The following is a 14,851-nucleotide window of genomic DNA, read 5'->3' as shown; positions in this document are numbered from 1 at the left end:
AGAAATAATCAAATAATATTCAACTTACCAATTGTTTTTCATCCCCAGATTCAGCCATAAGCTGCTGTGCAGCTAAAATATTAGATTTAAGTAAAGACATTTGTTGATTTATTGACGTATTAGGATCTAATATGGGCATTGGTTTGATTCCTATAAGAAATTATTGATTAAATAATAAAATAAAAAAAATAAAATACAAATAAAATATTAGAAAAAATATATTGAAAGATAAAAACCTAAAGCTCTACTCTGTGCTAGTAACGATGCAACAGTGTTTTTCTTCGGTTTCGAAACACCTCTGCCTAAATTTCTAGGACGACTATCTTTTTGTTTTTCTGTCATATTATTTATACTATCACCTGCATTACCACTTCTTGAATTATTATTATTATTGTTACTATTATTAGAATTATTATTATCGTTTTCTTCGGCTGATCCACTTGAAGGTCGTGGTGAATCAGCAGCTGCAAATAATTGGGCTAGTGATGGGGATGGAGTTGAAGGAATACTTGTTGGTACAGAACTTGATATTGTTAAATTTGATGGGATTACTCGGCGAGGTCTTGGACCAGGTTTACGTCGTGCTAAAACAAACAAAAAATTTATTTATAATATTAGTTCACTTTGTAATATGAAATTATTAGAAATAATTAAGGATGGAACAAACAGGAAATGATTTATCGTTGCGATAAATCAATTGTGACATTTTCGAAATTCGATTGTGTGAATCAAATATAACGAAAAATAATTTGTTTCTTCTTTTATTGAATGCATTCTATCAATCGATAAAAAACCTTTTTGATCTGATTTTATGCGAGTCATTTTTAAGTGTACCTTTCTGTATAAAGGCCTTAGTGTAAAATATTTTATAAGTCACTGGATCATTTTATAAAAGAAGAAAAGGAGCAAAAATTTAAAAACAATAGGAGATTAATTGTTCCGTAAAAATGTATTATATACGTACAAATTCGATCACTTTGATGTTGAGGTTGTTGTGGCGGTGTTATTCCTAAGTTTGCAGACATATTACTTAATGAACTTAATGAACTTTGTGCTGACGATGATGACGACGACGATGATGGTTTCATTGATAAATTTAAAGGTGCATCACAATTTGAATCAGATCCTCCTCCTACTCCGCTACCTCCGCCACCACCATACGATGGGATTGTGATACCGGATGGACTCCCATTGGTTGTTGCTGGCAGCTTTATGACCTCAACTCTATCATTTGTGGAAAGTGTAGGATTTGAAAAGTCTTGTGGTTCAGTCTGAAAATGAAAATAAGCAAAAAATTAGTTTTATAAATTTTCATAACGATGATTTGTTTTCCCATGCATTTTAAGAGTCGCTTGACGAGAAATGTTTAATGCTTCGTTTGAAACTATTGAGGCAATCGAAAACTAGGGGATTTTGAGACATTTTATTGTATTTTCGAGGGTTTAAAATGCTGTATATAAAATGTATTGTTTTCGACATGGCCCAAGTGTCACAACTCGACACCTTTTTGTAACCTCCCCAAGAAAACGTTTATAGTCCTATTCCCGCATATCCACTGTTAGGGATTCTTGTAATTTAAAAATTGTAGAGCTTATAAAATAAACTTTTTCCCAGAGGATAGAAAATTCGCCAAGCTTCGATGAGAATAACTCTATCTTCTACAGTCTAAAAATAAGAAAAAAAATTTATAAATTATGTTTACCTGTGGCTTAAGCCTTTTTCCACCCCGGTCAATTAACATCCCCGTACTGGAGTGAGATGCTACAACAGAGACAGAAGGTGGATCTAAAGAGATCGTTTTTTTTCTGCCACGATTGGTTGTACCTGGTACTTTCGGACCGACAATTGAAGACGTATACTTAATTATTTCCGTATCGGGCGGCAATCGAACACCTCCCAGGATTGAACTCGGATCACTGAAAAAAAAAAGAAGAAATTATAAGTTAAATAATTTATTTAATAATTTAAGATATTGTTTAGTTTCGACACAATTAAGGGAGTACAAGCACTGTACTAACTTTTGCAAATTTCAAAATCAACTATTGGCCCAGTCTAGGGATGTTTCCACCAAGTACAGTGTTCGGATTACCTTAATGTGTTTGCTTGTAACAAATGATTTTTACCTTCCCTCCAATGCAGCACTAACAGAGAGTGTCATTAAAGTAAATTAGTTTAAAGGATATTTCATTTTGAATTTAAAATTTACTTGATTTTGTAAAATAAATAGTTATACAAGTTTGCACTCACCTTAAAATACTTGCAGGTATTCCTGTGGCAATGGAGCTATTCACCAAAGATTGTGTTGTTAATGTGCTCCCACTTAACTTATCATTACCCGTATTCGAAGCCGTTGCTAAACTTAAAGGAGAGGTAAAAATAGAAGAAGATACAGGTTGACCCTGTGGTGGCACTTTGGAAGTAACCAGTCCCATTGATGTCATACTTCCACCAGAAGATTTAGACATACTACTGGACATTGGTACTGATGATGAAGACGAGGAACTTGGTTTTCCATAACTATTTTTATCATTTTTACTTAAACTTTTTCCAATATTTTTCGGTGTCAACGATGATGACTTAGTTGTTGGTTGTATAGTTAGACTAGGATTTAATTTTTGACCAGTTTTTGATGTGTAACTTAAATTTGATGGATCTAATTTAGCCCCGGCTTGTAAACTTAAACTAGTCGCGGAACTGTTTTTAGGTTTTGATGAACTGCCACTATTTTTTAATGAATTCGATGATTTTGAGCTAGATTTTTTATGAGAATGCGATAAACTTGGTAAACCTAAACCTGGATAACCTAAATCAGGATTGCCTAATGACGGAAAATTTAAACCAGATGCTTGTAATCGGGCAAGGTAATCTTGTGCAGCTAAATGAGATGCCATTGACCACCATGCCGCACCTGAAAATATTTGTTTTGTTAAAATTCGAAGATAGAAAATTCAAAATAAACTCAGATTTTGAAATACAATAGCAAAAATAGACTATTTTACGACTCAACGAGATCTAAAATTCTTATAGAATTCGACATGTGATATTGTAATCGTAGAAAAGTCAAAAAAAATTATTATGTTACTTACTAGCAGCTGGATTTAGACCTAAGCTTGCAGCTTGACTTGCTGCAACACTTAACGTATTACTATAAACGCCTTGTCCCAATGATGGATGTGAATATGCACTGGAAACGCTAGCGGAACTCCCACTTCGTCCGCTACTGGATGATGTTAAACCAGAATTTCCACCACCTCCACGCGCTTGACTTGGTGATGTCATTAGATTAGCACTGCTTGAGGATGACGAAGTAGACAATGAATGGGGAGGTGTACCAAGGAGACCAGGTGGTGGAAAACCAGCACCTGGTGGTCCTAAGGTGGGAGGAAACGGTGAAGGAAATAATGATGCTGTATCACGTGGCCAATAAGCTATAATTTAAAAATGGTCAAATCTAAAACTAATTTAAACATTAAGACGATCTCACACACTAAGCAATTTTTTGCAGAATAGCTTTGGAGTAATCACATAAAAGATTGCCCCAACATTAACCAAAAATATTCCATTATCCACAGCATTAACAAGGAACGTGTTTTCATAACTTTCAATGTGTTTTTTCAGGTGGTTTTGTCCCGCCTTAGAACTCGTTTTTTGAACTACTTTAAAAACATTTTTCGACTTTTGGCTTTATTCCTTAAATGCTCTCTCTTGCTTTTCTGTTACTTTTATCACCGAAAGTATCTATTACGCAAATTATGGATCCTTGCCCTTGCAAAAAAAATACTCTGTTTCAAATGGAATGCAATTTTGTGAAATTTTTTATATGATGGCTCCAGAACTATAATAATGTGTGAGTCGTTAAAGAAAATTATTACATACCAAATAAGCTAGCCGCGTCCAAAAGAGCACTGGGATCAGGTGTAGGCAACTTACTTGTGGACGAACCACCATCATTCCCACCGTCCCCATTTTCTTTATCCATTGCTTTATTAGGCAGAATGGCCTTTGTTGTTTTTTTAGTCTAATATGTAGTTCAGCCCATTTTCCATACCTATAAAAGACCAAAAAGAGCATACAATTAGTAATATTTCGAGAAAAACAATCCAATATTATAAGGAAGGTATTTGTCAAATATTAATTTTTATATTAAGCCAACTGAGTAAGTTTAAAAAAATTATTATATGATTTAAGATTGAGATAAGTTTTAAATTTCAATTATTCATGGCTGACTGATCATACGGATCAACGAACTGATTATATTGTTCTTATGTACAGTGCCGTATTACCATTATTACATAGTATTGAAATTTATACGTGCAAATGTACTTGTTCAAACGCATATTATTATCAAATATGCGATATCAAAAATATGCACTTTCCACTCAAATTAATACCTTGTTGGTATTATATTCTAAATTACTTTTTATATTATATTATTATTAATCCTGGCGCCCGAGGAGTTACCGTTGCTGATTGAGGTTGCACGATTCATCTAGGATATACCTCTTAAATCAGAATTTCGAAGCTGGAAACTCGAAAGAATACTAGAAAAAAAAAGCTATTCGAGAATGTTTGAGGAACATAGAAAATCCATTTTTTTAGATAAAAACAAAATCTTCAGATTCTTTGCCTTATTTAAAACAAAAAAATTCACTAACTAATAAAATTCTTTTAAAATTTTTAGCCTTCTTCGAAATTCAGATTCGGGAGATAAAAATACATAGAAAAACCTGGGTGAATTCAGAACCATCAATCGAGCACGGAAATCTTCGGGAGCCTAGTTTATTTGTGAAAATCGAGTTTTAAAAACAATTTCTTTATGTTTTAAGATAAATGCCAAAATAATAAACGATTCACAAAATTCAAGTAAATTGAAAATAAATTCAATCAAAATTCATTATTTTTATTTAAAATTACAAATAAATTGGAGGTTTATCAATAAATCGGTGGTAAATTAGGTTAGAAGTAGGTATATATTTCGAAGTCACCGTTGATCAAAATTATCGATGTTATTTGAAAGAATTCTAGCCATTGAGATCAGATTCGTTTCTCAGGCTAACTACTAGCCTATAATCAATGTTTATCACAGTTTTTGACAGATTTGTCGGCATTGTTAAATTTTAATCAAATACCATAACATTAAACTTTTGATTTTTAAGGTTAAACTTCTAAAATATCACATGTCAAATTTTATTGATTGTTAATAGTACAATTCTCTAAACATAGATGAAAAATTTACCAAGCGAAAATTTGGCCTCAATTTTTTTCACACCTGTGAATTTTTCTTAGATTTTCTTTTATTTTAGGTGCAAACCGGTTGAAAAGTAGTTTGTAACCAGGCACATGGTTTTTTGAATTTATTTCAATTTGATAGGAAAATTTATGGTTAAAATAAATCTGGTTTGTAACTAGTTGTAAACTAATATCCAACCAAAAAAAAAATAAAATACCGTCTTCAAGGCTGAAAAACAGACTTAAAAAAGAAAATTCTAGACCGATTAAAGATTACTGATAAACAAATTACTTCATTCTAAAGCATTAATTTTTAAATTTTTATCGATGAACAATCAACATTTGAGCATTCAATAATCTATAACTAACTCGACAACCTGGAACTTAACGAAAAAAATAACTTTTTTTTGTGTAAAACCCTACTTTTTTTAACCTTACCAAAAAAAAAAACTTAATTCCGCTTTAAAAAAGTAAATGTTACAATCTTGAAAATGATCATTTCTACGTTCTTCGAAATATTAAATAATATATCTACCCCGTTATCGATAAACTTTACGAAAAAAATAACTAGCAACCTTTTTATATAAAAAAAAAACCCTATTTTTTGCTACTGTGAATGCTAGTGTATATCGTCCTCAAATATCCACACTCCAAGCTTTAAAATGAGGGGTCACACGTGCCAACAATAAAAATTGAAACCCATTTCATACGTGTTAATGTGTTGTCCCCTTAAAAAAATAATCAGAAAGTGTTTTAATTAACTACACAGATTGTGAGTAAACTGCATGCAGTGTTGTAGTGTGTTTAACATTGTAATAACATCAGTAGCAATTCAGAGTAGGTAGGTATAGCAAGTAATTTACTTGTTAATGGGGCTCATTTACAATTCCACTGATAATGTGGAGAGTTCCCTAGATAGTATTCGCTCCGAGCGTGAATTTCGTTTCCATGACAACGATACACTACTTTAATTATAGAATTAATGGATGCATATATAATTGTGTGGATTGCATTGAAAACTTACATTTAAAATTTAATATTCTTGTTTCACAAATTTAAATAAATAATTACGATAATTAACATTTGAAAAATAATATTTGTACAATTTGATTTCTTATTTTCACAATTTTTAATGCATTAAGTTTAATTAATTAGTGTTTTTCAATCATTTTAATTTGACAGTTTCTATATCATTAACATGTAAATAATTGCAAATTAGTCATAACAGCCCACTTTATCTCCAAAATTTTTCACTTAAAGCGCTGGCATCGATTTTATTATCCCTACCATGACTACGCACACAACGAATATCCCACCAAATACATGTATAATACTTTTATCAATAATATACAGGGTGCTAGGAAAAATACGGATAAAATAATACTACTTCCGTGAAGTATATGAAAATAATGGACCATTTTCCTGCTAGAATTCATAACTCTTACTTGATATACCAAATGAATTGAAATATTATTGCAATGGAACCCATATCGCCATTATTGATCTTTATATGATTAGTGACATAAAAATTAAATTATACATATTTATACAGCTATTCAAATCAATAAAATTCAGCCAAGATACAGGAAGTATTAATAGACAAATAAATAAAGCACTAAAAACGGGTCAACTGTTGATTTCGTTAGCAGTAAGACGGGTCGGGATGAAGTTTTTGCATTCTAGTAGTGAGAACCTAATTTTCGAAAAAATTGAAAACTAAATATCAATTGAAATGATTCTATTTTTGTTACTCGGTGGTTTTTGGGGCCGCTGAATTCGAATATCAAAACAAAATGGCTCACGAGGATATTCGGGGCTTCTGGACATGAATATTATTATGAAAACGGTCCCCGGATTACCTGGCATCCAGGGAGAGTAGTATACACCTCATCTCTTGGTGTTTCAACGAGAATATATGACATATTGGCCTTCGTAAGTCGTGGCCATCAGAGAGCAAGATATAACTTGATAAAAACATTTGCAGTTAAATTCTTTGAACTATTTTTTCCGAACATCTTGTATACATTTATTTGGCTTATGAAACTAGGTATATACAGAGCGATTTTTTAATTTCGACTCTTACATTTCAAAAATGGAATGGAAAAACAAAAAACGGCAAAAATACGTAGCAGCTGATTTTTATGGGAGGGAAAATAGAGTTGTTTTTTACAAGTCTTCGAGTCGTCTTCTTGCCCCAACAAGGGCCAACTTAGATTTTAAATAGAACATATTTTTGTAGGAGAAATTTGTTTGAAAATTCCTTTATCTAGACTTCTATTTTAGGCACCTGGTTTTACGTTTTTTTTTTGAGGTTTAAATTGTAATAATTCACAGGTAAAACAATTTTCAGACAAAAGTTTTTTTTTCGATGAAAAATAAGACACAGTAAAAAATTATTACTTGTTTTTAAAGTTTGTTGTTTAAAAATGTTCTTGTTGGAAACTTGAACCGTAAAATATACTAGGAAAAAAATTTTCAAAAAAAGTTTCCTTTTTGCAGTAACTAATCCCTGCTATGAAAAATAAATATTTTCATTAGAAAAGAAGTATATTTCTGTTTGGTTATGACGAAGTCCCCGTATTAAAAAAAAATTTAATACTGTTCAGATGTTTTCGCGTAAATTAATTTTTTTTAAATCATCCTGTATAGGGGAACTGTGGGTAAATATCCCAATAATATATAGACGAGACACAGATAATTTTATATGTACTATAGTACTATATATAGGATGTAGTATATAGGAGAGTATTGGGGGAATATAACGGCGTCGAGGGGAGTTATAAGTGGGGGTTCATTGAACTTGACCCAGTGTTGACTGTATGTATATATGTGTGTATACGATTGTGTGTGTGTGTGTGTGTGTGTGTAACTTTGACATTGACCTTTTTCTACAGTGCCAATTTGCATAATTTAAGTTTAATTATTTTATATAAAATGATAACAATTTTTATAAAAAAATTAAGGTGGTTCTTTCATGAAAAAATTTATAATAATTTTGAGTCAAAATAGTAAATCGATATCAAAGCTATATTTAAAATAACAAAAAAAATAATTTAAGACCTTCATACACACGGCAATACGACCTTTTCGACTTAAATTGATAACGACCAAAATTGTTGGTTCCTTCAATGTCGTTATAACTAATTTTGACTGTACTTGTAAAGTTAATTTTTTCATGCCTACAATTGATTCGATTTATAATAGTTCTTGAGATATTATACCTACAGAGGTCGATTTCAGTGTACGTTCAAATGAATGTTATTTTCGTAGTTTTTTAATCAAAATTACTTTTTCGGAAATACCAAATTCTTTTCACTCGCTTCATGCATTTTTCAAAGGTTAGTAGTATCCTTACATTAGTACCCTTAATTTAATTTAAATTAATTTTAACTTATAGGCTTTATGAATGAATCACCTTAATAAGTATTTATATATTTTTAAAGTGTTATCTCTAGAAATTATTTTATTACTAATATTTATATAATTAAATATGTGTGAAATTATCTCTCCTACACTCCACACTTCAATCTCCGTAATCTTCTGGGTTATCTTATCGTAAATAGAAAATATTTTGTTTATAGTAAACAAAAGTAAAATTAGTCAACAAGGTTTGACTTAGATCTTTTTCAAGCGAAATATTTCTCATAGACATTTCTCTGCATACACTGAAAGACTATCATTTTACCAAAATGAAGCGGAAATTCTATTTTCACTTGCATTTACGAGGCTTGATAAAAATAGTTTTTGGTAATAAAGAAAACCGAGGTTTTACTTTTGACAACGAATCGAATATTTGTTCGAATCGAATAGTTTATAGAAATCGAGTTTGTCGATTTTCGTATTTCGGAGATTCATTTTTATCTACTGTATATCTTCGGACAAACGGACAATCCCCCTAAAATTTGTTTGGTTTTTATTTAAAATTGCCTTGGTGCTCGTACATCCTTAACGGAAATTATGACATCTTTTGAAGAATTAAAAACTGAGGCTTTAGAATTAAATCTGTAATTGCCTCTTCAGAACTTTATAAATATGTTCAAAGTTCATTTTAGGATTTTGGTAAGCTAAAAAATTTAATTTTTAGCCTCGTTTTTCAGCTTTGAAAATGGCCATTTTGTAGTTTTTCCAAACATTAGACTGCTAAGATCTTGAAAACAGTGAACTTTACAAAAAAAAGCGACCCTTTTACGTTAAATGACCCCAAAAACCTAGGGTAAATTATTACTTCAAAATTGGATATTTGACTGTTTCTGTTCTGTCGGCTTCTTTAACTGATCAGATAATTTTTTTTTTTCAGATTATTCAGGAAGTGAAGAGGTTTGCAGTAAAAAAATAAAACACCGTGTATATATGCTTACATGTGTGACTGGGATATTGCAGTGCTTAAATCGATTGAGGCATTATTAGAATGAATATCGAAAATTTGTGTACTCAGTTGATACTAACTTCAAACAGGAGAAGAAATATTGTTGCCTAACTGAAATAATGATGAAATAAGAGAGTAGTTATTTTGTCTCTCAAAATAAGATGACTAAGGGCGATTTTGCACCATCTTATGGTATATTCAATAAATGAATACATATTATTGTAATTTCAAATTAAAAACTTGTAATTTGTAACGTTCGCCTGTTATGATGTTACACCAATAAATTTTTAATGTATAAGTAATACAAATAATATATGTTTTTATAAAAATGTTCCGTTGTTTACATCTTACACTTACTTACAGCTTGCTTACGTTGCGTTGTGTATATGTATATTATATGTATTGTATAGTGTGTTTGTACATAAATACATAAAACTGGTAATAATAATCATAATAATACAAATAATTGTGAATTTTAACATTCAGAACATGCCAATAATAAATGCTTTGTTCATTTGTGTATGACCTCAATTTATATTATTTTATATATTATGAATATAATATTTTAATATCGGTTAATTCATTTTAAATTAATACCGCGGCGGAACATCAATTGGAGGAATCCAAATTTGACAGAACAATTTTCATATATTGGATTATAAACTTTAGCAAGCTTATATAATTTAATATTTGGTTCGACTCATGATGTAACTAAAAGGTTCCAAAATTGGCCTTATTGAATAAATTGTCTATCATTACCCAGGCAGTGAATCTCCTAGCTACTACCGAAACAAGCGCGCTTTACCTTTAACTTACATCATGGTTCGGCCTTAATATATAATAATCTGATTTTAAGTCTATTCGTTGTGTGCGTAGTCATGGTAGGGACAGTAAAATCGATGCCAGCGCTTCCAGTGAAAAATTTAAAATTGTGAAAATAAGAAATCAAATTGCACAAATATTATCTTTCAAATGTAAATTATCATAATTATTTATTTAAAGTGAGACAATAATATTAAATTTTCAATGTAAGTCATAAATGCAATCCATACAATTATATATGCATCCATGTAATTCTATATTTAAAGTAGTGTATCGTTACCATGGAAACGCCTCCAATAAAACTCACGCACGGTGCGAATAGTGTGCTTCAAGTGTCAAATAAACTATTAATATTAGTTCTTATTTTAATTGCTCTAGTGTTTTTTATTTGGAGAGTCGAAAATGGGAAATATAGTTTTCAATTGTTAAACCTTCAGCAGAATAGAGAGTCCCGAATATCTCCATAATACAAAAAACATTATCCGTACAATGTTGAAACTTCGAACTCTTTGTAAAATTTAGTTAATACGTAATGATATAGAGAATTTTCAGATTTCAATCAAAAAAATCATTTCAAATATCCCTGAACCCAATTTGACTAGTTTATATACTTGCACGGAAGTTAAATGGCCTCAACATCAGATTTTGATGTAGCTATAAACTTAACTGAATCATTCTGTATATTAGAATTCAATATACACATTCAATATTATCACAAGTGAGTAATTATTCTTTTATAAATATTTTATTTTTATGACTTTAAAAAGTTTTTTTTTGCATATAATTTTTTTTATAAATATTTCACAAGTCTTTTTATAATATTTTATGTTATGTATCATCAAACTATTAAACGTGAGGGCAGTCTTACCGACCTTGAATTATTTCTCAATAAAAATAAAGTTTTCTTAAATAGTTATATATATGTTTAAAGCATTATTAATTATTTTATTAAAAAAATCGACTAAATTATGAGTTCAATGCCGTAGAAAAGGTTGTGGTTTTGAGAAGATTTGAAACAATTTTCACTTTTTTAATATCCCTATTGATTTTCTTTCGAATATTCAGTTCCTTCTAAGTTTTAACTCCAATAAGAACGGCGTAGACATTTTTGCAGGTCATTTATGAAGTCATTCATCATATGACGCGAAAACCACAAACCAGTTTGTAATTTAATCCATAGCATCGTTTTCGCTGGGTCCAAATTAGATAAAATTCATGTTTTTATTCAAATAAAAGAAAATATATTTTTCGATTTTTAAGGATTTGAAATTAGGATTTTTTTTGTTTCCAATCGTCATGAAAACGATTTTCTATGATTATTTTGGCCCAAATATTACAGAAATCGTGTCCATTTACATATCCGAACTATGAAATTCAAAATGTCAATTTTTCTGGATTCGCATTTCACGGATATGGGGCTGATATCTTGAAAATCATAAACCAGATCGAATTTTAACCAAAGGCATCATTTTCGTTGGATCCAAATTAGCTTAAATTCATGTTTTTATTAAATATGGACTGAAATTATATTTTTCGAAATTTTACAATTTTTTTAAGGGGTACCCCTTTGAAAAAATTCGAAAAATCAGAAAATTTTTTATTGTTTCCAATCTTCATGAAAATCATTTTCTATGGTTATTTTGACCCAAATATTACAGAAATCGGGTCCATTTCCATCTTACATTAATTTCAAATTTATAGTTTTCTGTCATTGTAGTCAAACAAAAGGCAGTCTTAAGGCGGAAGTTAGGGATTAGGTTTAAATTATATTTGCAAAAAAATTAAAATAATGTTGATATGATGATAATATGCCCGCTTACAACATCGGAAATAAAATGACAAAGAAACGAAAAAAGAAGAAATCTTACAAGTGAGTAGGTATTCCAAAAATAAAATATTAATAAAAAATATTAAAATCAACAAGATATTGATATTAATTAAAATATTATACTACGTTGTATAAGTATTATTTTTTATTTCGATCCATCCATACATATATGAATTAGATAGAGTGAACGATACTAATTCAATTATTAACTACACTTATTATCTTTGTTTAACACATGTCAGACATACCTATTACATATACACTTGTATTGTCCATTCTCATCACACTATGTGCGATGTTACTCTGTTAAATATAACTAGACCTTATATACACACTAACACTGTTATACAATAACGTTAAAAAGAGACAACAAATGTATTATAATTATACTGTGTATTAGAAAACGTTTTAGACGAAGATTAATGTGTTATCAATAAATCATTTTAAGAACCATCAATACATCCTTAAATCAATTCTCGATATCATTAGAGGCATGACTAACAGTGGATCAGAAAGTGGAAGGAATCACAAGAATAACGCAAGGGCAAATTCGCAGGTACGTGCAAATCAAATTAAAGGTATGGCCAATCCGTGATTCAGAAGATGGAGGGAATTACAATCACACTCCTCTGAACGTATGTACACTCCGTGTTACAAAAAATGCACGTGTATTACCATTTTAATTGTTATAGCTATAACATTATACTGTTTATAAAGCATCTCGTTAGCCATTATGCTATATGAAGTAAGAAGAGTTTTTATGGACGTTCTTATGTAAAAGACAATATCATACATCACAATCATCACACACAATTAATTGTCTGAAGAGTCTCTCTTTGTCTTATACATAAGAATAAAAACTCTTCTTACTTCATATATAATAATGGCTAACGAAATGTTTTACAAACGGTATATGAATTACATGTACTGTTATAGTAATATCACTTAGAATGGTTTAACTTTTGCGTTTCTTTTGCTTAGAGTGTAATTCATTAGCATTAGGATTAAATTACTCCAAATAATATTCTAACCATGATATATTCCTAGATATTTGTGAATAATGGGAAAAAGAAAGGCTCGCCTATAAATTAAACCGCTCGCTAATTAAATTTAAAAAAAAAACGCTACGTCAGAGGTCAGAGTGGGCAGAAGTGCCATCTTCAGGGTCAGAAAAAAATAGACATTGCAATAAATCGCTTTTAAGATAAGAGATTGACTTTGCCTATTACGCGATTATTATCTGGACGCCGTATTATTCGATAAGGGGTCAGGAATTACGAAAAGCATACAGCAATGAAGAGTTAAAGATGAGTAGAGCTCAGCAAGTGTGCTAATCTAAGAGATTATTATTGTTAAAACTTTAGAAAACAGATAACGTACATTTTAGATTCTACAAAATTGAACAATCGAAATACGCCCAAAAAAGGTAAAACTATGATAAAAATAGTAAAGGTAAGAAAACACATTTTCGAAAATCAAATACGGGATAAAATGTCTATTACGCTCTGTTATGATAAAGTTAAAAATTGGCTGATATGAAAATTGTAAATTTTACTTAATTGTATCAAAATTAGATTTAAGTGCCAATATTTAAAGGCAATTTTAAACCATTTTTGAGTTCAGCTTGTAGGTTCACACTCTAGACAACTTTTGACCGGAATCTGCTAAACTAATTTTCCTAAATTTTTGGCCAATATCATGTATAGTTGATAACTAAACTGCGAAGTCAGTTAAACCAATACATCTTACAATATTGTCCATTCTGTCTACTTTTATTTTTAAAATAAAAATGATGGAAAAAGATACAGTTGACAAAAAAGTGGTTGGTAAAATGTTTCAGTAATTTTAGAACACCGGGTAGAGTATACATTACTGCTAATTTAATATTTTTATAATTTCGCAATTATAATTAAATAGAGATGAAATATAATAAAGCGAACACATGATTACGTAAATGTGTTGAGTCTCAACTCTCAATAGCTATTTGTGTATGTATTTTTTTTGTTGTTGCCATAATATTATATATTTTAAACGTATAAGCAATTAGAGCTAATGTATTAATTAATAGATTGAATTCTTTTTCAAATATTTTATTTAATTTTTCTTAAAGTGTGATGTACAAATACAAATATTGATTATTTTATTTTAATATTAATTTTATGTATAAAATTTTCCTTTCAAGTAAATTCAGTTTTATTTTTCTTTTGAAGAAGAAAATTCAACTATTTTGACATTACCAATGAAACCATTTCTGAAACGTTTATTTAAGTGACTTTTTATACCCGTTTTGGATTTTTTCTTATTTTTAATCTTTGTCAATTAAATACTCCAAGATAATTAACACTATATTTTCTTTTCATCATATTCTTAAGAAAAGTGGGTTTATGGCCAAGCCACCTTAAAATAATTTAAAAAATACTTTCATGCTTAAATTATTAGTTATTAGAATAAATTATAGTATTTATACTATTCTGTCAAAAAAACACCGCGAATTATTAAAAAAAACATATAATTTTCGCTCAATCATTTTTTATTAGGTTACTTCTTTTGTCGTCTACAAAGTAGGGCCCGTCATTAGAGAGGCTGGGGTCATACGAACATCGATT

General features: G+C 29.9%; 1 protein-coding gene across 12 annotated transcripts in view; it reads right to left on the bottom strand.

Moving 5' to 3' along the window:
• The window catches only part of LOC123301018 (bromodomain adjacent to zinc finger domain protein 2B), a 57,653-nt gene that overhangs the window by 29,282 nt on the left and 13,520 nt on the right, over positions 1-14,851 (bottom strand). For 9 of the 12 annotated variants that reach the window (XM_044883730.1, XM_044883735.1, XM_044883732.1 and 6 more), the window contains exons 2-9: positions 3,877-4,048; positions 3,087-3,428; positions 2,248-2,908; positions 2,124-2,141; positions 1,703-1,916; positions 965-1,271; positions 237-584; positions 29-150 (exon numbers count right to left, since the gene is read on the bottom strand). In XM_044883730.1, coding sequence (XP_044739665.1) covers positions 29-150; positions 237-584; positions 965-1,271; positions 1,703-1,916; positions 2,124-2,141; positions 2,248-2,908; positions 3,087-3,428; positions 3,877-3,979 — 2,115 coding nt within the window. In that variant the 5' untranslated portion in view covers positions 3,980-4,048. The remainder of the gene's footprint in view (positions 1-28; positions 151-236; positions 585-964; positions 1,272-1,702; positions 1,917-2,123; positions 2,142-2,247; positions 2,909-3,086; positions 3,429-3,876; positions 4,049-14,851) is intronic. The other 3 variants (XM_044883731.1, XM_044883742.1, XM_044883733.1) reach the window with 2 other exon arrangements.

This window comes from Chrysoperla carnea, chromosome 5 (assembly GCF_905475395.1).
Source record: "Chrysoperla carnea chromosome 5, inChrCarn1.1, whole genome shotgun sequence".
NCBI classification, from domain to species: Eukaryota; Metazoa; Arthropoda; class Insecta; order Neuroptera; family Chrysopidae; genus Chrysoperla; species Chrysoperla carnea.
This window is presented reverse-complemented; position numbering and strand designations above follow the sequence as displayed.